This window comes from Vidua chalybeata, chromosome 18 (genome assembly GCF_026979565.1).
Source record: "Vidua chalybeata isolate OUT-0048 chromosome 18, bVidCha1 merged haplotype, whole genome shotgun sequence".
Lineage (NCBI taxonomy): Eukaryota > Metazoa > Chordata > Aves > Passeriformes > Viduidae > Vidua > Vidua chalybeata.
Window position 1 is genome coordinate 9,298,898 of NC_071547.1, and position 23,859 is coordinate 9,322,756.

General features: G+C 39.8%; 2 protein-coding genes across 9 annotated transcripts in view; one reads left to right on the forward strand and one right to left on the reverse strand.

Annotated features, from left to right (window-relative positions):
• On the forward strand, window positions 1-18,827 carry PRR14L (proline rich 14 like). Its single transcript, XM_053959306.1, has 8 exons — window positions 1-553; window positions 1,652-1,733; window positions 2,907-9,237; window positions 12,223-12,291; window positions 13,074-13,239; window positions 13,520-13,626; window positions 14,543-14,614; window positions 15,235-18,827. The coding sequence occupies exons 1-8, from the start codon at window positions 104-106 to the stop codon at window positions 15,509-15,511; spliced, it is 7,554 nt and encodes a 2,517-aa protein (XP_053815281.1). The 5' UTR covers window positions 1-103; the 3' UTR covers window positions 15,512-18,827.
• The window catches only part of LOC128797077 (melanotransferrin-like), a 16,918-nt gene continuing 5,672 nt past the window's right edge, over window positions 12,614-23,859 (reverse strand). Inside the window, exons 11-19 of one of the 8 annotated variants that reach the window (XR_008434005.1) lie at window positions 23,742-23,810; window positions 23,340-23,522; window positions 22,904-23,060; window positions 22,168-22,250; window positions 21,172-21,356; window positions 20,652-20,838; window positions 20,005-20,376; window positions 14,460-14,543; window positions 12,614-12,710 (exon numbers count right to left, since the gene is read on the reverse strand). Coding sequence is in view for 3 of the 8 variants with exons in the window: in XM_053959307.1 (XP_053815282.1) it covers window positions 20,327-20,376; window positions 20,652-20,838; window positions 21,172-21,356; window positions 22,168-22,250; window positions 22,904-23,060; window positions 23,340-23,522; window positions 23,742-23,810 (914 nt within the window). In the remaining 5 variants the exon portion in view is untranslated. Of the gene's footprint in view, window positions 12,711-14,459; window positions 14,544-19,208; window positions 19,432-19,558; window positions 20,377-20,651; window positions 20,839-21,162; window positions 21,357-22,167; window positions 22,251-22,903; window positions 23,061-23,339; window positions 23,523-23,741; window positions 23,811-23,859 lie in introns of those variants that run through there. The other 7 variants (XR_008434003.1, XR_008434004.1, XR_008434006.1 and 4 more) reach the window with 7 other exon arrangements.

Here is a 23,859-nt window from a genome sequence, read left to right on the forward strand (position 1 = left end):
GCTCAGGGTTTTCTATGGTTAATCCAATGTGCGTTGATTTAACATTGCTTTTATTTTTAGGATAAACTGGAAAGCTCAGGGCAACTGATCTTCAACAGCCCTGATGCTCTTATCTGGGGTGGAGCCTCTCCTTGATTCTTCTGTGTCTGCTGTAATAGAAGAGTTGTACACTGGACTGCCAGAGAGCATCTGCAGGGAACTCATGGCAGTGCCAGGGCCCAGCCTTGGATTAGATGCACAGTCTGATGGGCCAGTACCTGTGCTGGCACACAGGGATGGGCCATGGACTTCTGCCGTAGGAAGCTTTTGCCAGAAGACAGAGGATTTGGGTGAGATGCTCCAGGTGATTTCTCATGGGCCAGCAGAATCCTTTCCTGGAGAATTACTACAGGCTGGAGACCTTGCAGAGGATGAAAAAAGCAGAAAAAGACACTTTAGGAAACTAGACTGTTCTAGTGATGGATACCAGAAAGAAGATGAAGAGGCACAAGGTGCTGAGGACCATCATGCTGAATGTTGCCCTTTAACTCTGGGAGAAAGGGTGTCAGAACAAGTAAGTGAATGCAGAAATTAATCCCTGCGTGATAATTTGAATTTAGGGTCAGAGCCACTAGGCAGTGGGTTTGGCAATGGGTTGCCTGGTTCTTTTTTGTGTCTTCTAGTTTAGAATCATAAAATGGTTTGGGTGGGAAGAGGACCTTGAAGGTTACCTTGTTCCAGCCCCCTGCCATGGGCAGGGAGACCTTCCACTAGACCAGGTTGCTCAGAGCCCCATCCAGCCTGGCCTTGGACACATCCAGGGTGTGTGTGTGTGTCAATATCTGGATTACTGTGGGTCCAGTGAAAAATTAGACAATAGTTCAATAGACCAGCAGTATTTTAAAATACCCATGTTTTCATTTGCTTAAATACTGTTGGAATGGTGCAGATATGTAACAGAAAAAGGTGCACAGCTGAATGTTTTACCTTAATTATTGGGTGTTGCAAAATTTTATGTGCTTAATTCCAGATTTTGATATCTGTTTGATTTATTTGACATTTTTTAAAAAATTGATTTATCACTTCTGTGAAATTAAAAGAATTAAATTCTTTATAGTCATTCAGTTTTCAAGATGAGTTTTCACGTATTTCTAAATGCAGATAATTTGGTTGTGGGATCAAGGTTTGGTGGTTTTGCTGGCAGATCTAGGTCACCTGTACCGGGGTTTGTGGTTTTGAGCCCAAGGAATAGTACAAGACAAGTTCTAATAGAGACAGAAAAGGCACACATCTTCCCAGAAGTCTAGTGGTAGTGGGGGTGTGAACTAGACATGGAAACTGGATTACTCTTCTCATTCCAATTTTCAACAATTTGCATTTTAAGCCATGTACTTAAATTTTAACTGCCACATCACAAGACTTCATTACTGCTAAATACAGCAGTGTTTTGGGGACACATCCTTAGTGCTTGTGTGAAACCCTTGCAGTGCAAGGTTGCCTCTGGCCAAGGCTGATGTGTCTGGAGGTGTCTTAGTGAATTTCTTATTCTGAACTAACCCAGCTGAGCAGATGCAGTCCCTGAGACATGAAACACTTCAGAAAAACTAACCATCTTTCTGTCTAACCATAACTAACCATGTCTAACCAAATCCATATTTCTGTCTTGTTTCAGGAGGACCCTCATTTAAATGAGCAAGAGGCAAAGTCTTTGAGAACCCGTTGCACTGAAATTGCAGGATCTCTGAGGAACACAGGTAGTTATTTTAGCTGTACATCCCTATCCAGCCCCTGCTTCTCTCCCAGTTATTTATTGTTGATTTAAAATGGATGAGTGATTGTGGGATGGCTCATTTAGAAAGTGTTACCCTGTGTCACTATATCAGAACTTAATGCTTTACTTTCTCCTGACAGGGTATGTACTTTCTTCAAGACATTTTCTGTAGAAGATGTGTTTCAGTTATTTGTTTCTAAAGCAGAAGAGGTTGTTAATAGCAGATGTTTAGCATTTCCTTTAGTTTCAAAGATGAAGTGTATGAGAGCAGTAATAGCATCTATATTAAAAAAAGTATTATTATTTTTGAGTGTTCTAAAAAATAAAAGTGCAGAATCCAATAATTTTTAATTTCATTATAATCCTCCATAATTTTTTAGCTCAAAGTACTTTCGTCACTTTTCCTGCATCTAGTAATTATTTTCTTTTTCCCTCCCTGCTATCTTTACCTAAACTTATATTTAGCTGACGAATGCCATCTAGTCTTGGTGCTTGCTAGAAAATAGGGAAAAGATCTGTAGAAGTCTGAGTAAATATGTTCCCTGTAAAGTTTTGAGTATAAAGATATTCTACAGTAACTGTAATTTTTTTTAATTAGCACCTTCTTTGTGATTTTACAGAAGAAAGTTTATGAATAATCCAAATTGCTTGAGCAGATGAGATATGTCTTGTTTTCCTATGGATGAGTTACTGACAGACATGTCTCTGAGGAAGAAGAAATGGAAATGGCCACACAATGGCCAGCCCTATTTCTAGGCTGGAGCAGATCAAGCTCCAGCCTATGCTGAATTCTGCTGTTACAAATAAGCATTATTTTAATATTGGCCATGGCTTCCTATGTGTTAAGTTACAGGACCTGCATTCACCTAGCTTGATATTAGAGGAATCTGAAATGTACAGGGCTTGGAATGCCTACTGCTCATGGGAATGTCTGTATTGAAAAGGATTGGTTTTTTTGCCTTAGCTTTGTGGTGGAGTAGTTTGTTTTTTCATCTAAAGACTTGTAGTAAAATTGTTAGCATCAATTCTCACTTTTAAGAACATTTTGGTAACCAACACTGCATGGAGTATTGTGTACAACAACAAAAGGTACTTAATAAGCTGAATGCCTTCTAAATTTAGCATATGGTTCTGATTTGCTTTTTTTCTTATGCAGAAGAAAACCAAGCAAATGTTCAGGTGACAGCTGAAACTCTGCCAAAGCTCACTGAAGAAGTACAAGGTATGAAGGCTGATGGGACTAGGATATTTAGTAAAGCAGGATACAGGAATGACAGAGTGAGTAAAGGTCTTCCACCTGAGAGCAATCAATGCCCAGATGTAGACACAGTCATGGGCAGAGCTGGGGTTTCAAAAACCAGCATCTTAGGTTTTTTAGAGCCTTTTAAAGTCATGGACATTGGAGCAGCTACAGATCATCAGCAAAAAACAAGTGACTACAGTGGGTCAAAAGCCCATGCTGCCATGCCATTGAGAACAGGGGGGAACGGTGTATCTGGTTTGGAGATCAGAGAAGAAAAGTTACCCAGACAAAATCCTCTTAATGAAGGCAGTACGTCATTTGCTAATTGCCAGACTTGTCAGCAGGATGAAGAAAATGATGCTTATGGCTTCTTTAAGGGCACTGTACCTGAACAAAATGAACCTCATGAGTCGTTCTCAGCAGAAAGCTGTAGAACACTCTCCACACAAAGTTCTGAAGTTTTATGTCCGGTTCTGAAAAGCATCTGTTATCTGGACTTTGGAAATATGCCACTAGAAAGCAGTTCTGCAGTTCATGGAATTATCAGTGAAACCCCCCAGAAGTACCTTCCCCAAAACATCAAACATCACACTCTTTGTGATCATGGAACTGGGTTTTTAGAAAACCAAACCTCCACAGCTGTACCAGTAGAGCAGAACTCAGTGGTAAGGAAAAAAGGATTATCTAGTGCAAAAACTGATCCTAGGGAATTAAGTGCTACTATAGGAAAATCACACAGCTCTGAATCTGAAGAAGCAGCTGAAGTCTGGAGAAAAATTGCTGTGGGGGATAAAGTTGAAATTAGTAACTGGCCTGAAGCTCAAGAGGCTGCTAATTCTGAGCAGTGTCATTCTCTAAGTTTTAGTTCTGTTGCTTCATGTCCTGAGGAGCACTCAAAAGAAAAATTTAAAATATTCCCATCAGAAGGTGATAAGTTGAAAAAGGACCAGTGGCAATTCTCTGTCAGTGACCCATGCAAGAATGATATAAAAGAAAATAGTTTGTGGGTGGAAACGAGTAACATTGCTTCCCATGAAACTGGGCAGAGAGACATATGCTTTTATAGTACTGCCAGTAAAGTTCCTCCTCTCAGTAACCACAGCTGTCTTCATCTTAGTACCAAGCTAGAAAAAGACTCACCCAAGGCACAACTGCTTGAAAAGGAATCTGAGAGCAATACAACATCAGAAGAGTTGGCTGGTGGCTTAGTTGGAGCTGCAGAAGCTGATAGTAATGACAGCTTATCTACTGGGAACAAAACAAATTTGTTTTATACATTAAATGTAACTCTACCTCCTGCTGTACAAAAATCAAGAGAACCTCATTATAATGAGTGTCTTCCTTGTGCTAATAATGAAGTTTCATGCAGGGACAAGGCTTGGGATACTTGGTCTAGAAAAGAATTAATTGGTGCTTCTGGAACAACAGCGGAACAAGTTGCTGAAGTTTTGCTTCATAAAGACAGATTCAAGTCTTCTGTAAATTCCATGACTTTTGATAACCCTAATACAGCAAGCAGAGTACCCCAAATGGATATAAAATCTTCTGCAGGAAATACGGAGAGAGTGGTCACTGGTTTAGAAAATGAACATTGTCACACATGGCTTTGTAATAATAAGAGTATAAAAAAACACTGTACAGCTGCCAGTACTTCCTGTATTTTATCAGGGAATACACGCGTGGATGAAGTTTTCCTGAACAGTCATTCTTTTGGTGTTGAAGTTGATAAAATTGAAGAAAATGATAATTTGGAAGGAGTGTCTTCATCAGGCTATCACAGTAAAGAGGCAATCACCTTTCCAGAAGCACATGCCCCTTTGGCACGTGGATCTCTTCTTCGTGAAAATGACTGGGGCAAGAGAGGCATAGCTTTGCATGGGATAAATGATATTCCCACAGGAAAAAACATGTTTTGCTCAGCATATATTGCAGAGAAGCCTACTGCTACCTTGGCAAGAAATGAGATTTCAAATAAGAATATGGAGGTTGTGAAACAAGTTGATCTTTGTAAAGTAATGGGCAGTGAAATTGTTTGTGACAGAGATGAGGCAAAAGAACAGATTGGCATGCGTGCTTCCCAGACAGATGAATTTGATAAAACAGGAGCTGTGGATTCCCCAAATGCTCCTGAAGGCAATCAGAGAAATAGGACTAGTGAACAGCTATTTGTCAGATATTTGAACAGAAACACCTGTGCTCATAATTTTGGATTTTACAACTCTCTGTTAACCCCATGGAAGAGAGAACTTGACACACGTGAGCAGGAAGAAATGCCACTGCTCACAGCTGATCCCTCCGAGTGTAGCACTTCAACCTCTGATCCACAGCCAGCACTTGACAACATGAATGTTCCAACACGACGTGCTGGCCAAACAGAAGAGACCCTTTTTCCATTGGGAAATCAGTTTCATCCACGTCAGAGTGAGTCTGATGTTCCAGTGCTGGGCAGTGAGCAACGTTTAGAAAGTTTAACCAACCAACCAAACACTGGCTCGCAAACCGTGGGTCATTCTATGGAAAGAGACAAAACTGATCCTAATCACAGTGAAGAGGTTCTGCTAAAAACAGGTGGTGACCTGCCTCTGTTGGACCATAAATGTGCAAGAGAAGCCAGGTTTAAAGGAGCTGTACAAAAGAATGTAATGGGTTTGGACTCTTTAATTGGTGTGAAAAATGAAGATTCTTCAGGATACATGGACTCCATTAGTGATCGAATTGAAGAGAAGACAATCAGACTACAAGAACATGAGAACAGATGTGAAAGAAGCACTAAAGGAGCTCTTGAAGAAAACTTTTCTGATGACAAACCACAGTGCTCACAGCAGGCTCATTGTATCCAATGTGCAAAAGAGCTGGCGTTTGCAGGAAACAAAATGCAGCAATCTTTGCCAAAGATAAAGTGGTTGGTGGAGAACCAGGAAAATACAATTAGTGCTCAATTTCTGCCCATTTCATCAATTCATGGGAGTCTTTCATACAAGCCAGAAAATAGGAATATCCTTTCAGATACAGAAAACAGAGAAAGTCTGAGTATAAATCCTATCTTAAATAACTCTCACCCACTGTTAACTTTTGAGCCTGGTAAAGAAACTGTTGCTCAAAGGGGCGTTGGCCCATCTCGTTTTGGAAAGTTTGACATCCAAGACTCTTGTGTTGAGACTCAGGCAGATTCAGAAACTGTGTCAGCTCTGAACTCTCACATCTCTCTGCCTGAGAAAGAAAACCTGTGTATGTCACCCGAGAGTACACAAAGAGATAACTGTGATTCATCTTCAGCTGAAGTTTTTAGCAAAGATACTTCAATGACAAAAATTCTTTCTGTAACAATTTCCGTTAAGAAAAAATCCAGCAATGTTGAGGTTCCATCTTCAGGGAATGAATCAGCAGCTGGCTCTCTGTATGGTGCCAAAAGCTCAAGAGTTTTTGTCCACAGCAAAGAAAGTCTGAAAAGTGAAGGGCTTTGCATGCCAACCGTGAAAGACATGGACATGAGCTCACCAAAAAGTCCTCCTGGTCAAGAGAAGTTTAAGAATACAGATAAGCCAGAAAATATAAATGTGATTTCAGATACAGAAAACAGAGAAAATCTGAGTATAAATCCTATCTTAAATAACTCTTGCCCGCAGTTAACTTTGGAGCCTGGTAAAGAAACTGATGATCAAAGGGGCATTGGTCCATCTCATTTTGGAAAGTTTGACATCCAAGACTCTTGTGTTGAGACTCAGGCAGATTCAGAAACTGTGTCAGCTCTGAACTCTCACATCTCTCTGCCTGAGAAAGAAAACCTCTGTATGTCACCCGAGAATACACAAAGAGATATTTCATCTGCAGACAAAAAATTTAGCAAAGATACTTCAATGACAAAAATTCTTTCTGTAACAATTTCCGTTAAGAAAAACTCCAGCAATGTTGAGGTTCCATCTTCAGGGAATGAATCAGCAGCTGGCTCTCTGAATGGTGCCAAAAGCTCAAGAGTTTGTGCCCACAGCAAAGAAGGTCTGAAAGGTGAGGGGCTTTGCATGCCATCCGTGAAAGACATGGACATGAGCTCACCAAAAAGTCCTCCCAGTGAAGAGAAATTTAAGAATACCTGTGTACAAGAGATGATAGGAAAAGAGGTTGATCCTAGAGGAAGGTTGCCCAAAGATTGTCCATGGGCCTTGTTGGAAGATTCTAAAGAGTCTGGTAACAAAATAATCCCCCTCAGGACTGAGAATTATGGAAAGGTTTTGGAAGAAATCCCAAGATCCAAACTAAATAATTTTTCAAAAGAAAGACAAAATGATACAAAGCTTCCAAACTTAGCAGGTACTAGTGTACCTTCAGAAACTGTGCATGATTGTCAGGCTGGAGCTGTATCTGACCCAGAGGCTGCCCCAGAAGTGCAGGATGATACAACGCCCACATTTTCTCCACCTCTGAGCACACTATCAGACAGTTGCAAAGAACCATCCCCAAACTGTGTGGTTTGCAGTGAAGCGTGTGTGCCTGACAAATTAAATGCATGGAGCAAAGATAATGTAAAGGAAGTAACAGAAGGCCAGGACAAAATACCAACTCATGCAGTTTGCAAGGAAAATGGGGCTTTAGGTTCAGAGAGACTTGATCAAATAAAGGAATGTCAAGTATTTAAACAGAAGAAGTATGGAAAGATGGAAGTACATCAGTTGGGCAAGGCACAACAAGAACAGAAGTTAGAACATCAGGAGAAATCAAAAATCATACTGCAACCAAGTATGTTGCGCAGTTCTGAACCCTTAAGCAGCTCTTCAGCTGAGTTGATGACATCTAGAAATATGAAGTTTGGAGGCGCTTCAGAGGAGATTGTTGCTGTAAGAGGCAGTGAAAGTAAACTATGTAGCACTTTACAAGAAGTTAAAAGGCCAAAGATTTCCACAGATTTTATTAGTTCACAGTTTTTGAAGACTCAGGATTCAGAAATGGAAAACCTGAACCTTAATTTAGGGTGTGATGGGATCCCTGGTGCCTTTGGAACTACAAATAAACGAAGAGGAACTACAAATAAACTAAGAGGAGCTCTTCCATTAAAAATACAACCTGGAAGGACATGCAAAAAAGTTCCCACATTGTATCAGCTAAAAACCGTAAGAAAAATCAAAAATATTAAAAGTTCACCTGTCTCTGAGATTCCCCTGGAAATATTCCCTAAACAGGAAAACCCTCTTCTGGAATCTTTGTACTTTCCATGTAAACCACCGACAGTGGAAAAGGAAACAGCCATGAGATTTGTGCATATGCCAAGGCAGAGGGCCAAGAGGTGCAGTTTGTTGAACAGCTTGAAATTTAGAAAATGTACCAAAGAACCAGCATTGTTGAGCAAGTTGTCTGCAATGGCCAGCAAGCTCCTGGCCCCTGCCAAAAGCAACTGTAACTTAGAGCCTCTGCCATATTCTTCTGAAATTCTTCCAGTGGGTGACAGGTACAGTCAGTGTAGATCTAAAAATCTCTTGGAAGCCTTTTCTTGCATTAACAGGAACGTACACTCACGCTGGGCTGACAGCTGGTGCACCAAGATGTTCAGCTTTCAGCCTTTGGCACTTTATCCTGTAGAAACTACCAAAATATTTTCTTCAGACTTAAGCCACAAGCCTCCAGCCTCTTTCTTGGACACCTCAGTTTTCCCAATTTCTTTTCACATAAAATTGGACTCGAGTCCTGTGACAGACCTCAGAGGGATTACATCCCAGCACTCTGTACATCACAGCCCAGTTTTCAGAGAAACGCCAGCACCAGCTTCAAAGTGGACTTTGTCTTTTCTCCTGTCTCAGAGCTGTTCAGATACAACAGCTTTCAAGGGAGATTCCCGTGTAAATAACGAGCTTCATTCCTCTCACTCCACAACAACCCCCAGGACTGTTGCTGTTCATACTGACCCTGGAAGAAACACTGTAGCTGGAAGAAGCGGAGGTTGTTCCAGGCTTGGCCTTCACACAGTGTTAGCACTTTCTTCCCCTGGATGTTACAGGATTTGGACAAGAAGAAGAAACTTAACCAGTCATATTCCTACCATCCAGAGACTATTTATATCACAGTTGGCACAGGGTTTGAAAGGGGACAGGTACCCGAGGTGTGTGTCCGATGAGCTCGTCTCCTCATTGCCATACTCATTGGGCAGGGTATTGTCCATATGGAGTCAGCATGGTCCTTCTGCCCGTCCTTCCGAAATCACTCCTCTCCATTCCAGTCACTGCAAGTGGCAGCCAAGTGTGGGCATCGAGAACAGGTAAAACCCATCAACTTATTTCTGAGATTAAATGTGTGCAGGGTATATTCTTGCTCCTTTTTTGGGAGGGAGAGGGTAATTGCAGCTTGCACTGAAGGGTCAGTTTCTCCTGATCCAGATCTACACATTCTGCTCCAGGAATGGCTCAACGTGGAAGATCCTTTCTTACAGAACAGTCTTTTAGCTGAATTTAAATATATTTGCCTTCACTTCTTTAATACTGTCCTGTTTTGGCAGAATGGCTAACTCTATTTTCTTCTCCCTTGCAAAATATACACACCATGCATCAGAGTATATAATGCAAAAGGTGAGCTACTTCATTAGGTCTATTCAGAGTGACTGCAGAGGAACTGGATTTCTGAGGTAGGAAAGTTTTTTTCAGAGGTCTGAGCCACAAATACCCCTTGGAACCACTGTAAAATGCTCAATATCAGGTTAGGAAGAATTGTAAAAGGGGGGGGGGTGTCATTCAGTAACATTTTTAATTGTATTCCATGATCATTCTATGCTAACTGAAACCTCTTTATGCATGCTATGGCTTTTCATATGTGATGTTGGCACAAGCAAATGTAGCTCCAGTTAACATTGGTAATGAATTTTTCTCTGTGTGTCAATCTTGTTACGAGTGGGAAGAGGACTGAAATCTACTTTGCATATTTAATTTTACTTTGTTATGAGCATTTAAGATCTTTTTGCTAATAAAAAGAATGAAACAAGTTCCTAGCTCTGTTACAGGATTTTTGCGTGCCCTTGAGCAAAGATTTTTGCCCTTTATCCCTCAATAACATAGGGCAGTTCAGTCCCTGATTTTGTCACCTTGCAATTCCTGGACAGAGAGCTTCATGAGCACTGTACCAAAGTCTATTTAATTAATTGTTTTGATTAGTGTGGCAGTCTGTGGAGAACTGTTGAATTTAGCCTATGTCACAGATTGACACAGGTGTAACCAAAAATCTTGCCAGATAACAAATGCTGCACTTTGCTTTGTATAAATGGGTAACATACCTAAAAGTTTATCACTTGTAAGTATAAATTCTAATGTCTGCCAAAGGTGTGAATGAGCTTGTGAAAGCACTGCTCCATTCTAGAGTTGTCTGCACTAAAAGAATTAAGTTGAATAATGGCATAGAGACAAATTTTGCAGCACATTCTAAGGGACTTGCTTCCATTTCCATTCCATACTCTGAAAGTGATCATACCAGTAAAGTACAGTTTGAGCACTAAACTTAAAAACAACACATTGTTAAAAATAAAACAAACATCTTTTTAAAACTTAGTTGTGTATATAAGGTGAATTCAGTGTTTTGTGTTACTGAGGCATGCTCTCTTTGGACTGGGAGATCAGAACCTGGGGGTTTTCCCACATCCCTAAGTCTGCAGGCTCCCCAGCAGCTCGGGACAGCATGTCCAGTTAGCTAATGTGTAAGAGGATTTCATTCCTGATGTGAGGAGTCATTGGAAAAGTGCATGCTTTGCTATGACTGATCTTTTTCCCAAAGGGAGGGTATTCAAATCAAACATCTTCACTTCAAGTGAAAAATAATCCAAGTTAAAATACCCTAAAACTCAATTTTGGTTTTTTTTCTCTAAAATACCTTACAACTATGTGTATGAGGCAGACATAAATCAGTCCCACTCAGATGTTTGGTATGTAAATATAAGAGGTATGTTTGGTGCAGTATAAAAGCCTTTTCAGCTCCCATTATGACAGAAATTCTTGCCTGTTTTAAGAGAATTAAAAATCAGAAAAATCAAAAAGTTCCCTGCAGGCCATTTTCATCTGGAAAAGATTTGTTCTCTTTCAAATATTTCACTCACAATTAGTATTCTTAATAACCAGGAGAACAAGGAACTAAAGTAGTTGCCCTACCTAACTTCCACTGTCCCTTCCACTGTCAATAATAAAAGCATTCTTTCAGTGAAGTTTTTTTCTAATTAATGCTTATTTGAATTAAAAATTTCTAAAGTGATTTTGCCACACCTTCTGTCCTTGTAATTTTGTATTATTATTGCATAAAACAGAGAGAGCTCTGCTGCACTATTGATACAGTTCCAGTAACACTGGAATAATGAGTGGAATGTTGAAACAAAATGTTACAGTTCTAACATAAGTGATAAACACAATAAGTGGGCCTTTCTGACCTCTTTATGTACAGTTGGACTTCCCTGTGCTTCAGCATGGCTGGTTTTCATTTCCTTTGTAGAATTCCAGTCTGGCTGTAACATCTTTGCTTTAGAACAGTGAAGTGCATTTCACTGTTGGTTTGAGAGAACAGCAAATACAAGATTTGCTGTTGCATGTAATAAAAGCTGTCCCAAGTGATTTCCTGCTGTTAAACAGTATGGGCACAAAAGTAAAGCTTAATATCAAAGGACTTAGAGCTGTTGTGCTTACTTTTATGCCATAGAATTCTGGTAATTACCAACAATTATGGAAAGGCCTTTGGTTATTCCAATCAAGTAAGAGTATTGCAGGCTGTGGATCCTAGAGACAACAGGGAGTCAATTTAATGGAAGTACTGCCTTTTACCTGTTACTGTTGCCATTTAGGATTTATTGTTGCCATTGAAGGATTTAGTAACCAAATCCTTCAAGGTTTTTGGTTACTTTAATTTTAAAAACTTGGGGTTTTGAATAAGGAATATAGACTTTCATAGAAAGAATTACAATTTTCAGACTTTAATAACTATATAGAAATAATTATGACTTTCAATATTACTGTCTCACTCTCTGTGCCTTTATTTCCTTTTCTCATTACTACCATTTTTAAAGGAAAGCAGGACAGTTTCCCTAACAATGAAATTTAGTTGCCTAAACAGCAGATGTGGCTTTCTTTTGTATCATTTTAGTCTTTCATTCTCATTCCTGATATGAGCATCTTGTCTTACAGTCCAGTTTATACTAATAATTTTCCCTCATCTTTTTATAGTGTAGACCTAATTTCTGTCTTGTTTTGTTTTGTTTTTTCATTCCTCTTTGACCCAGCTGTGCCATGTTACCACACTTACCTGTACAGAGTATGGGAGCACTGCAGACCGCAGGCCATGCGATAGGGTGAGTATCTGGGATGTTGGTATTTATTCTGAGTAGTGGGATCATAACCTTCCTCAGAAAGCCATTGCTTATGTCATTTTGGCTTTCAGCTTTTGGCAGTTCACTCCCAGAACAGCTTTCTGATTAAGAAGTGGGTGAGGTAAGCTGACTGGGTGATGTAATGGAGGAGTGGAGGGGCAGTTATGCAAACACCACCTAGAACATTGGACAGAACAGTTCTGTTACTTTCAGCCATGTTGTGCCACTTCTTATGAACTGAATATGTGAAACTATAGAAGTTTGACTCCTTACTTGGATAGAAATTTGACTCCTTACTTGGATATAAGTCCTTTCTGCCTTAGCAACTGGACGACAGGTGCTGAAACTTCCTTCTATTCTTTCTAAGTGTAGGGATGGCAGGTGTCAAAGCTGTATTTTATCTGTAAACAAAAAGTATGATTAATAGTTGTGCCAAAGAAATTTGCTTTGGAGGAAGGAGGATTGATCCCTTTCTATCAGTTGATATATAGAGCTGTATACTGTTTAGATGTATGAAAAGAGTGGGTTTAAAATGACATGTTCAAATACTCTGGCAGTTTTGTTGGTGTCAGTATCAATGTGGGATGCAACAGGTTTGGACTGTATGTGTGTACCAGAGTTCACTTACTTGGGCCATTTCTGTGAAATGTGTTGGTTTTTTGTGCCCATATTGCAATTTAGGAACATCTCCTGAGAGCACGGAATGCTGCTGCATTATCAGTTGGGTATCAATCTACACGTGCTCTCTTCTTTCTCTGTTACAGTCTGGAAACTTCATTCCCTCCGTTACCAAAGCGTCATGCACTTCCAGAGTCATTGCCATCTCCCCCCAGGCTTTCAGCACCTGAGCTCCAGATCCCTGCCATTGATGAAGCAGATGCTTCTGTTCCAGCCTGTCTGAGATCCCAAGATGACACAGAACTGAAAAAAGTGAGTTCATTTTATGTTTTAGATCTCTCAGACTCTTGGTTCTCCAGAAGCTGAAGCTGCTGCTGCTGGATATTATCAAGTAACTGTTAAAGATGAGAGAAAACAGGCTGCAGGTCCTGCTCTGTGCTGCTGCTTGCTTCGATTCAAGCAGAAAGAAGGTGGCAAACCAGAGAGGAATATTTATTCTATAGATAATGTATATTCAGAATAAAAGGAAATTCTGTTGACTGGTATGGTTTTAATTTCCTTGATTTTAACTTTTCCATGTTTCTTTCTTAAGACTGAGCCAGAGAAGAGGCCAAAGAAAGTCTCACAGATCCGAATCAGGAAAACTGTTCCTAAGCCAGACCCTAACCTTACTCCAATGGGACTACCCAAACCAAAAAGGTGAGCAGTACCTCTGAAATGGACTCAAAGCATATGAGTAATCATTCCAATAAATGCTTCTCTTACCACCACTAGTTGAGTGTTGATGTTTACTTCCTTTACAAGAAATGATTGACACAGCTCTATCAACTGGATCAAAACTACTGACTGGAGTTTAGGCAAAATGTGAAAAAGCAAGCTGCAATGCAATAATTTTTCTAAAGAAGAAAGAAGTTTTTATTGATAAAGTGAAAATCAGTCAACCTGCAGTGCACAGTGAGATGAAGTGATCTGTTAGGAAGTTCTGTTGATGCAAATAGTTTTGGAGTTTTTCAGAGTTTCTTTGTTTGGGGTATGATCTTAGGGAAGCATTAGTTCAGTGAAAGTGTGGGGAATCACAGTGCCAGATGTTGATAAAGTTTTCCAATCAGTCATCTAGTGTGACTGCTAGGCATACTGGTCAGATTAGCCATACTCAGTCTAGTATGACTTCTGTCCTAAACACAGCTACCACCTTTGACAAAGGAATGCCTTTCTTCAGAGATCACCTTGGTAATTGTCAATAACTAAAATCTGTGTCAAGAGATGAAGTATTAATCCGTTAAACTGTAAGACTTTTCCTCAGCTTTCACAAAAAGGTGAAGGGGATTTCCCCTTTTGAGCATCATTATTTCAAATCATCACAGAATGCTGAAAGGAATATTGATCTCTGCAGAAAGGGCAAGTCTTGACACAGACCTTAGAAAAACACTGTATGAAATTATGTACTTAATAAGCTCATTTTTCGTTCCTCCTTGTCCCCAGTTAGTTAAAGCATAATTAGTTAGCATTTAGGCACAGAATGCAAACAGTACTTGTTTCTTGTAGATCTGCTTGCTGTGAAGAGAGGTTGTCTTGAGATTCTTCTTTCTAGATTGATTTGTCATTACTTTTTCAGGCTAAAGAAGAAAGAATTTAGTTTAGAAGAAATTTACACAAACAAGAACTATAAGTCCCCTCCTCCTGCCAGGTTGGTTCTGCTTCCTAATAAGAAAACTTGAAATAAATGTAAATTAATTGGGGGGTGGGGAGAGAGGAGATGAAATGTGTATGAAAGCTAAGAGGAAGATATATTCTTAAAATTGGTCCAGTTTAAACTGCTAGAGAAAGTTAATTTGAAAATAGTATCTTTTACTGTTTGAATGTGAAAAAGTGAAATAGAATATGAACTAAGAATTTGCAACTGGTTAAGTATGGACTTGTATATTTTTTCATCTATCCATTCATCCCAGTCTCCATCAAAGTACGGTACTTACTTTCCAAAATTCAAAGGGAATTACATGTTCTTTAAAATACTAACAGTAACAGCCTGTCATCAAATGTTCAAGGTTATTTATCCTGTAAAATTAAGATTCTATAATTGTGCTTTAGAACTGAAATACAAAGATATTCTACCCAAATGTCTGTGCAGCAGTAACAACTCACCTGGCAGTACTGTGCATTGTAGGAGGTGTAAGGTGTGTGGAGGGGCTGTAAAAATGTAAAAGTTAGAAGTGTGTTTACCTGGGTTATGAAATCCCCCAGTCTCCATGTCAGTGTATGGTGGCTGCTGCTAAGGTATTAATGAGTTCTGTTCTTTTTTTTTACCAGGAGCTTGGAAACAATCTTTGAAGAGCCCAAGGAGAAAAATGGACACTTGATCTCTGTCAGCCAGCAGAAGAGAAAGCGGATTCTAGAGTTTCAGGACTTTACTCTTCCCCGGAAAAGGAAGACACGAGGCAAAATCAAAGCAGTGGGTAGTTTCACCCGAGCAAAAAGAGCTGCACTGCAGAGTGCAGAGTTAGATGTTCTTCTGAGTCAGAAGCTAATGGACCTTGAAGCCTTTTTTGCAGAGGAGGTTGAGCAGGAGCAGGCCTCCAGCATCTGAGGGAGTCACTTAGCTGGAAACGGTCTAGTCAGCTTCTTTAGTGTTTTTTTCCTTGGGAGAAATCTACTGACTTCTTCATACTTTACTCTGCTACTCTGTTCTAACATCTGATAATCAGTTTTTGGCTGTGGCCCTCTTTAAGGTGCTATATATATTTTTTTAATGCTGTTGGAGGGATTCTTTAAAGTCCCTATTTGAGTGCAACACAGCCACATGAAATTTACCTTTCCTTTCTCAATCTCTGGAAATTACTGCTAATATTTAATTAATTATGTTTAAATATCTTTTGGGTGTAGAGTAGGAGTGTCAAGGAGGAAGTAGTGCACCTTCACTGATGCTAGAACTCTATACTCCAGATCATTTGCACATTTGAGTCTGCTGTTGTTACTGTAATGGCTATTTTTAACAAGCTGACAAAAGAGATATGGTGTTTGATAAGAAAAATTTTAGCAAACACATTATTGATATACCACTAACCTTTTGATACTTAAAAGTAGCTGTCTAGGTTTGCGTTCAATTGTTTCTTCCTTCTGTTCACTTAGAAGGTTCCTTCTAAGTTTCTTTGCCCTTCCTGGCTCCAGGCAGCAGAAGCCCCACATAATTAGACATTAAATAACTTGCACTTTGTATATGCTTCTTTTAACATGATTTAACTCAAAAAAGGTAATGTTTTAAGGAAAAATGGTGCCCAGTACTATTTTCTCTGAAATAGAAGATTTTTTTACTTATTTGGCTGATGCCAACTTCTTCTCCAGAGGAAAATGTAATTAGTCCATGAGGATGTTAAGCTGAAGGATACATAAGCAGAGATTTTTATTTAACTGAGCTGAGCTGCTGCATGCAGGAAGACCAGCAAAATCTTTGATACTTGTTTTAAAGTTATTTTAATTCCATTCATACTAACTAGATTTCAATGTCAACAAGAAGGGTTTTTTTTTTACCATTTTAGATTTACAATTCCTGTAGCTCATAATTAGATATTCTCTGTACAGCACTGTTGTACATAATAGCCAGTGCTGCACAAAGAGCAGAGTATGTGGACATTGTTTTTGTTATGTAAGGCCATATTCAATTATCTGATGCAGCACTGGGAAATTTCTCAGCTCTACCTTTGGAAGGAAGAGAGCTCCCTTGTGGCATAACTTCTGTTAAACTTCACTTGATGCATAATTCCAATGCTAGCTGCTGTTCAGGTAATTTCTGTCCCTTAGTGCCTAGAGAAGTTATTCAGGCAAAGCTGCCGTTGCTGGGATGCTCAAATTTAATTAGTCTGTTCTTTCTTTCACTTGTCACTTGAACTTGCACTTTCTTATTTATCTACCCATAAAATAGAGTTTCTATTTACCTTCAAATTGAGCAAATATCTAATGGGTGGGTATTTTTTATGAAGTCCCAATAAATGCAGGACTGCAAATACCATCATTATCTTCTGTTGCTCTACCACTTCTGTTACTGACCAAACAGAAAACTAAATGTTAACAAGCAATCTGTTGAATTTCAGAGCTTTGAGAGTAGAGAAATAGAAGAGGATTATTACACTGTGTGTGCCTGAGTCTTGAAAGAAATCTAATCTGGGTTTGTTTTGCTCCTAGCTTATGTGCTGGGATTTGTAGAAGTTTATATTCTTGTTTTGAAGGCTAATTATCTTTAATCAGGAAGACTGAAGAAAAGAGAGGAGTGCACACTTAGAGTAGTAGTGTTTGGAGTTTGAGGGTAAAATAACAAGGCAAACTTTGAACATATTGACATAGTATTTTTCTGGTTAACTTACTGGGCTGTTGTAGAACATTCTAATTGATCCTCTTTATTTTTGTAAAAAGAAATCCCTAAAAAACAAAGATCAACTGCCTCTTTAAAAATGTTTGAAAGTTTCTCTATGCTGGCTTATTAGCCCAATTACTGACTAGTTGGAAGTGGTAGCAAGAGTGAGAGATATATTTTTATGCATTTATGCTATAGAATGGGATTGTTACAGAGCATTCATTCACCTTCTATTAAGATGAGAGGCTTCCAGTGACACAATTAAGCTGTAACCTTACTGGGGCTTTCAAGGAAATAAAGATTGGGGTGGGGGGGGAAAGACTTGGGTCCAGGAGAAGTTCATACCTCTAATGTGCTTCAAAACATGGAATGTGTTGAGTCTTTTCCTTTGGGTTATGTTGGGTTTTGTTTAGGGTGTTTTTTTTTTTTTTCTTCCCTGCTCTCTCTTGTTTCTGATTGCATTGAAATAAGATTTATGAACTTTTTTCCTACAAGCTACAGCAGAGAGAGCAGAGCAAAGAAAACACTCAAATACTCTTCAGTTTACAGTAATTGGAGGAGTTACAAAATTATGTTGCAGTTGTCTAGCTTCTCCCAGACAATTGGTTTGTGGAAACCCAAATACACAGCATTATTCTCTTTTGGTTTAGTGTTTGTATGACAATGTAAGCTAATGGAGACCAAGCATCTCTTCCCCTCTCCAGCATACAAGTGTCAGTCCTGCTTATGCACGTGTTTTTTCCTTTCCCACCTCTGTTTCTGTTCACAGCACTCAGGGAACAGCCATGTTCCTTGTGGCTGCTGCTTGTACATTGGGAGTGATGACTGGGCAAAAGCTGGGCATTTGCCATTCTGAGCTGCTTCTGTCACAGCTAATTAAAAGAAAAAAGTGTAAGAGGATTCATCTTTTGGGGTCTTTCATACATCCCTAGCAGAAGGATATGTAGACTTGCCTTTTCATTAAGAGGACCCACTCCAGTTTTTGTATCACCATGGAAAGTACATCAGACTGATGACCAGAACAGCTTGAAAAGGATTGCAAAGCTTTTGCCATGTCCTGTCTCTTGGTAGAGCCAGGCAGCTCTTTGCTAAATTTGCTAATATGCTGATTGTCAGAGATGGAAGGATCACTTTAAAAAAAAAGAAAGAAAAAAAATCATCATTTTCATCATGCTAAGACTGGAGCAGCTAGAGCTCCTTAATGTATGGTACAGCATTTTCCTGGCTGGCTTGTGTGTGCATACATTTGAATTCTGGTGCTTGCTGGATATGATTTCCTGTAAGCAGTTCTCATTCACTGTATTTTATTTCAGGTGGGCCTTTGGTATATTATGTTCCAGGTGCTTTTCTAGAATATGGATAGTAACTGTGGATTAAAAGTCTGTATGATGCTATCAAGGTAACAAATAGCTCAATGAGAATTTGTACATTGTGCCATTAGCCTCCATCATGCTCTTGGCATTTTGTTTCTGTTCAATATTGTGTGAACCTAAAATTTTATTGTTTCTTTTGTGTGTGTTTTTAATTTATGGAAATAAATTTTTCTGAGAACTTTTCAGGTTTTTAAGGCCTTTAGGCTGGTATGGGTAAATATGCATGATAATATGTCTTACATGCAGGGGGGAAAGGTCAAATCTCCAAAGAGACCAGCACTGTTGGGTAACAGGGCGTGCTGTTATTGAGACACAGAGCAGCAGTTCTGGTGTTTCTTCATCCCAGCCTGGGAGATATTAAGCATGATCTCAGCTACTATTCAGAATATTGAGGCAACATCCATCTCTTCAGAAAGCAGAGTAGCAGGAGCCAGGGAGCACAAACAGTTCCTGCTCAGCTCAGATCTGAGATTCAAGACTGGGGCTGGCCAGTGATTCATGTACCACAGGCTCTGCAAGGTAGCACACTGATATTTGTGAATCAAAGCTGGAGCATGGGATCATCAACAAGGCCTAGTAAGCATTGGTAATGTCTATGTCAGAAAAAATCCCTCCCCTCCCAACCCATAAAATCTTGTGTATAACCCAGATTTTTAATTTATCCCTGATCAGCTGCATGCTGCTCTTGGCAAAGCCAGGCTGCCAGATGCATTTCTTCACCGTGTTCTCAGAACTGCCTTCTCCCGAGTGCAGTGTCACACACGCCCCACAGATGGCAGGGAAGCTCTAGGAAAGAAAGGCAGGAACACCTAAGAGGCCCAAAGAAGCATCCTGCTCTTTCCCTGCTCCTTCAGGGCTACAACTTGCTGGCTGCAAATGCATCTGAGGATTTGGCTTCTGTCACTGTGCTGGGACAAGACAGGAAAGTGATGATGAACAGATGATTTCTGTTCAAAAGGCTTCATTATCATGTTCAGGCAGTTTCTGCATGTAAAACTTGTGGTGTTTAATTGATAGATAGTATTTTGACACTTCAGAGAATCTTAAATTCAAAGTGTCAATATAAAGTAATGGTTGGAGGTCTTGACAAAGAGGAATATCCACTGCTGCAAGCATCCAGCTCTGCTGGATATTAAATGTCTTAATATATTTATTTGTGAGAAAAAATGTTTTGATTTACTAGTAAAAAATCATTGTTTAAAGAAGAAATATAGATGCACATTCAGCAGGGGCTATCTGGCTGCAACCAAAATCACAGATACAGGAAGACAATGTTGCAACTACCAAAATGTCAGTTGATTGGGGTTTTTGCATGGAAACTGTTTATAAGACAAACAAGGCAAAATGCTACCAACTAACCTGTACCACTCATACCAAGTCTGTATTTCAGTCCATGGTACTGGCCCTGCTCTTTCCACAATGCTGATCCTAGTTCTGTGCTGTTGGGTGTGCTGTTCCCCATGCTGCCATGCTCCAAAAAAGAAAGGGATGATATATAAGTAGTATTACATCATCATAAACACAAAATCTGCTGAAAAAAAAAAGACAAGGTGTTCAGCATACATTTCTAGAGACGACTGTTTCCTTGCTGATTGCTTTGGATTGGTTGGACTTGCAGGTTTTCCTTGTTCTTAGCAACAATGCTGATGTTATGTACCCTGCAAAGCCTCCATATGAGCGGTCAGTTGGACGAGGATACACAGATATCCTGTTTGCAGAAGTCCAGGATGCCTACAAACCAGTAAGAAAGTATACACTGAGAGATGCTATCAGCTTCAAAAGTAATAAGTTTTTCAGATGCTATTCATTAAAACAGCAGAATAGAGGTCAAATTCCCCTTTTGAATTGCAGTTACCAACTTAGTCACACAGAAGTCTAACACAGGACTCCTTAGAAATTTGTTATGAACAGGATTAGGTAGAACATACTTCTCCATGCTGTCTAAACAAAAGTGCACAGAAGGCTGCCTGCTGCATTTCTCTCTAACTCTGAATTAAGAACTTTACCTGTAGGTGTGCAATTAAACACTGATTCTGCCAGCTGAATGAAAGACTCTCCAAGGATCTCCTGATAGCTCAGATGGCTTGCATGAACAAGGGACTGAGTGGTGTCTTTAAAAAGCAGATCACTTTCACCATACTTCCAGGACTGAAAGAGCTGGAATTCAGAATCCAATTTGCTTCCCAGAGATTCCTGAACAGAAAAGGAATAAAAGTTTCACCGCTTGGGTTATTAATAGTACTTTTATCTAGCACTGTTCTTATTAGTACAAAAAGATGCACTTTTGCAGTGCCTCATTTCTCAGCAGAAGTGTGGCCTCTGTGGAATGGGAACTTGGGAACTGGTGCCAAATACCCCTTAAGAGAATCCAAATAACTATTTTCTCAATCTCCTGTGCACATTTTTACTTCTTTTGTATTGGATCTGAAGGCACTAGAATATAAAGCTTTTCATCTTGAAAGGGTTTTCAGCAGTTGTACATAACAAATGGTAACATGCCAAGCTTTTCCCTGTTACCTGTCACACCTGAGATTTCAGTAGGAAGTCAGAAATTTTAGTGACAGTGACTGGTCGAGTCATGACTGTGCTGGGGGGAATGGGGCCAAGGTTACAGCCTGCCCATTCTGTGACTGCGGTGCGTGTTCCGTCCGGACACAAGAGTTCAAAGTCAAGGGGGGTATAACCTTTTGCCCAACCAGAGCTGCCCAGATCTGAAAAGAAAATGAAGTGAAAGGTAATCCTTTTGAAAAATTAAAGCAGAAGAGAGAGTGAATCTCAAAATGTTAAAACTTGAGAGGGAGAAGTTTAGTCAATGTGTTCAAAACAAACACAGCATGCTATGTGGTCATTTCTTAGGAATGCATAAGGACCAGGGTAGTGTCTTCACTGAGGTCAGTGAATTTAAGCTGCACCCATCAACTAAACTAGAATAATATCAAGGCATATGAACAGCATATCATGTCTCATCTGCATCTGTAACCAGATCCCTTTCTGGAAACAAAGCAATTCAGCCTGCATGCCCTTTGCTTCCCCAAACAAACTGCTAATTGCTGCAGGAATTCCTGTGGGTTTCCAGCCCCTTATACCTTCATTTGATTTTAGAGAGATTCCTCTCTTAGAAAAGTCTCTTCTCTTACTGAAATTGCCTAAAATAGAATTTTATTTTGCTTCAATGAGGGTTCCTTTTCTCCTTGGCTCTAAGAAAAACATATTTTGGTTTGCCTTTTAAAACTTTGAAATTTAAAGCTTCCAGAAATTTGTGCAGTCTCCAAGGATGATTATCCCAACACACATCTCTGCACTGGGTGATTCTTCTTCTTTCCTCTCCTACGGTATCCGAATGTTGAGCTTTACTGGAACACCTACATGCAGAAAGCTTCTAGCAATCTTCATTTACAAACACAACTTCATGGACTTAGATTAAACCTGTAAGGGCTGATCCTCACAAGTGATGGTTGCTTTGTGGGAAGTAACTGACATTAATGAACATTCTCAAAGGAAAAGACAATATCTGCATCTCACCCTCTATGTTCTGGAGCAGATTTGAGTGTTCCAGGAAAGCTACATCTCCAAAGCTTCTTCCACTGGGATTGCCAACTAGGCATCTAGTACAAGGAAAAAAAAAAGTGATCAAAGACAGCACTACATGGTGACTGACATTTGGACAGGTCATCTGAAGCTAAAATAGGAGTAGCTGGAAGTATCCCTCCCATCTCTAATCCCTTGGAATATGTTGGTAATCTCAGAATAGAGATTTGCTAAAACAATCCTTTTCATTCCTTACAGCAGCTCCCAAGTCAAAGCTGCTGCACAATGTGCACCTTCACCCATGCCTAGGCAGGAAAGAGAATGGAATTCAACTAAATGCATTGTGTATATTTCATAAGAGTGCTTTCATAAAAGTTTCACCTTCTCTGCCTCCGTATTCAACTATTTTTTTTTTTTATCTCCTCTCTAATTATCTCCTGTATGCTACACTGCTTCTTACCACAGCACCTCTGCTCTCTGGTCTTCTTTCATCCCTTCCCTTTAATAAGTCAGCACACCAATGCTCTAAGCTGTACATGTTTGGAAGCATTGCCTTGTTCTGGAAATGGTTTAATGACCATTTTAAACCAAAAAATATACACTAACAAAAGTTTATACAGCCAGATGCTTAACAAAGAGGGAAAAAACCCTTCAAAAAACTCATCAAAATAATAAGGCAATTCTGGCTGTTGCTCTGCATTTCTGACTCTCACCTGAGTGCTGAGCTCACCTGAGTGCTCCCATATTGCCATAGTAACGTTCGTTGTGACTTGCAGCACACCTGCTGGACACTCGAGCTCCTTCCACCTCACCATCTCCAATGCACACCTTGCACAGGTTTCCATCTGCTCCTGGCATGCAGCCCTTCCAAAAGTAATTCTGATAAGCTGAGTAAAGAAAACTGAGATGAGATTAAGGCAACGTGTCACCAAGCCTCTTCACATATGGAAAAAGACAGGAAAGGAATTTCATCCTAACAACTAGCAAGAAGAGGGCTAAATAGTGTGACACATAGTCAAATATGAGGAAAAGCTGCTTCAACACCCTCTGAAACTGTAGTCATCAGTTGCTGGTTGGATCCTCATGGCCCCTTTTCTATTTTACTCACAAATTTAAGCTTCACATTTTCATGGTCTAGTTAAGAGAGAACCCAGAGCAGCCCTTACCAGAGGCAATATCACAGTTCTCAGTATCATTCTGCTGAGCTCCCACTGTGTGTCTGGACGGAAGTAGCCATCCTCCAGGACTGTACAGGTGACTGTGGCAGGATCGCCTTCCCCTAAGGTTATGGATGTGAATCTGTTTGGCACTTTTCTTAGCTAGGGCAACAGCATAAACCGGTGGTAGTGCTGTGAAACAATGACAACAACCAGTTATACCAAGGCAATTAAGTATTCCAGAAGGGTACAGCCCCCTTTCCCTCCCTCATCTTGTCACATTATCTTCAGTTACAGTACAGGACCTACACTCTTTGCTTAGCCACAAAGCTCTTGTCCTTGCACTGAAAATTCTATTCTAAACCAACACGCAAATAAATTCCTGTATAAACCCTAGAAAGTTTCTGTTACCTTTGTGCTTAAGATGAATTAGTTTCTCTGTTTTCTCCATGGTCTCAGCTGCTGGAGCACAATCTCCCCCTGGAAGGAGAGATAAACATTAAGGATCTTGCAACTGCTGTTATTCCTT

Excerpts from the sequence above, each read along its gene's own strand:
- PRR14L (XM_053959306.1), top strand. The coding sequence starts at position 104 with ATGCTCTTATCTGGGGTGGAGCCTCTCCTTGATTCTTCTGTGTCTGCT. Across the intron at positions 13,627-14,542 it reads GGACTACCCAAACCAAAAAG|GCTAAAGAAGAAAGAATTTA; the intron begins GTGAGCAGTACC and ends TTACTTTTTCAG. Across the intron at positions 14,615-15,234 it reads AAGTCCCCTCCTCCTGCCAG|GAGCTTGGAAACAATCTTTG; the intron begins GTTGGTTCTGCT and ends TTTTTTTACCAG.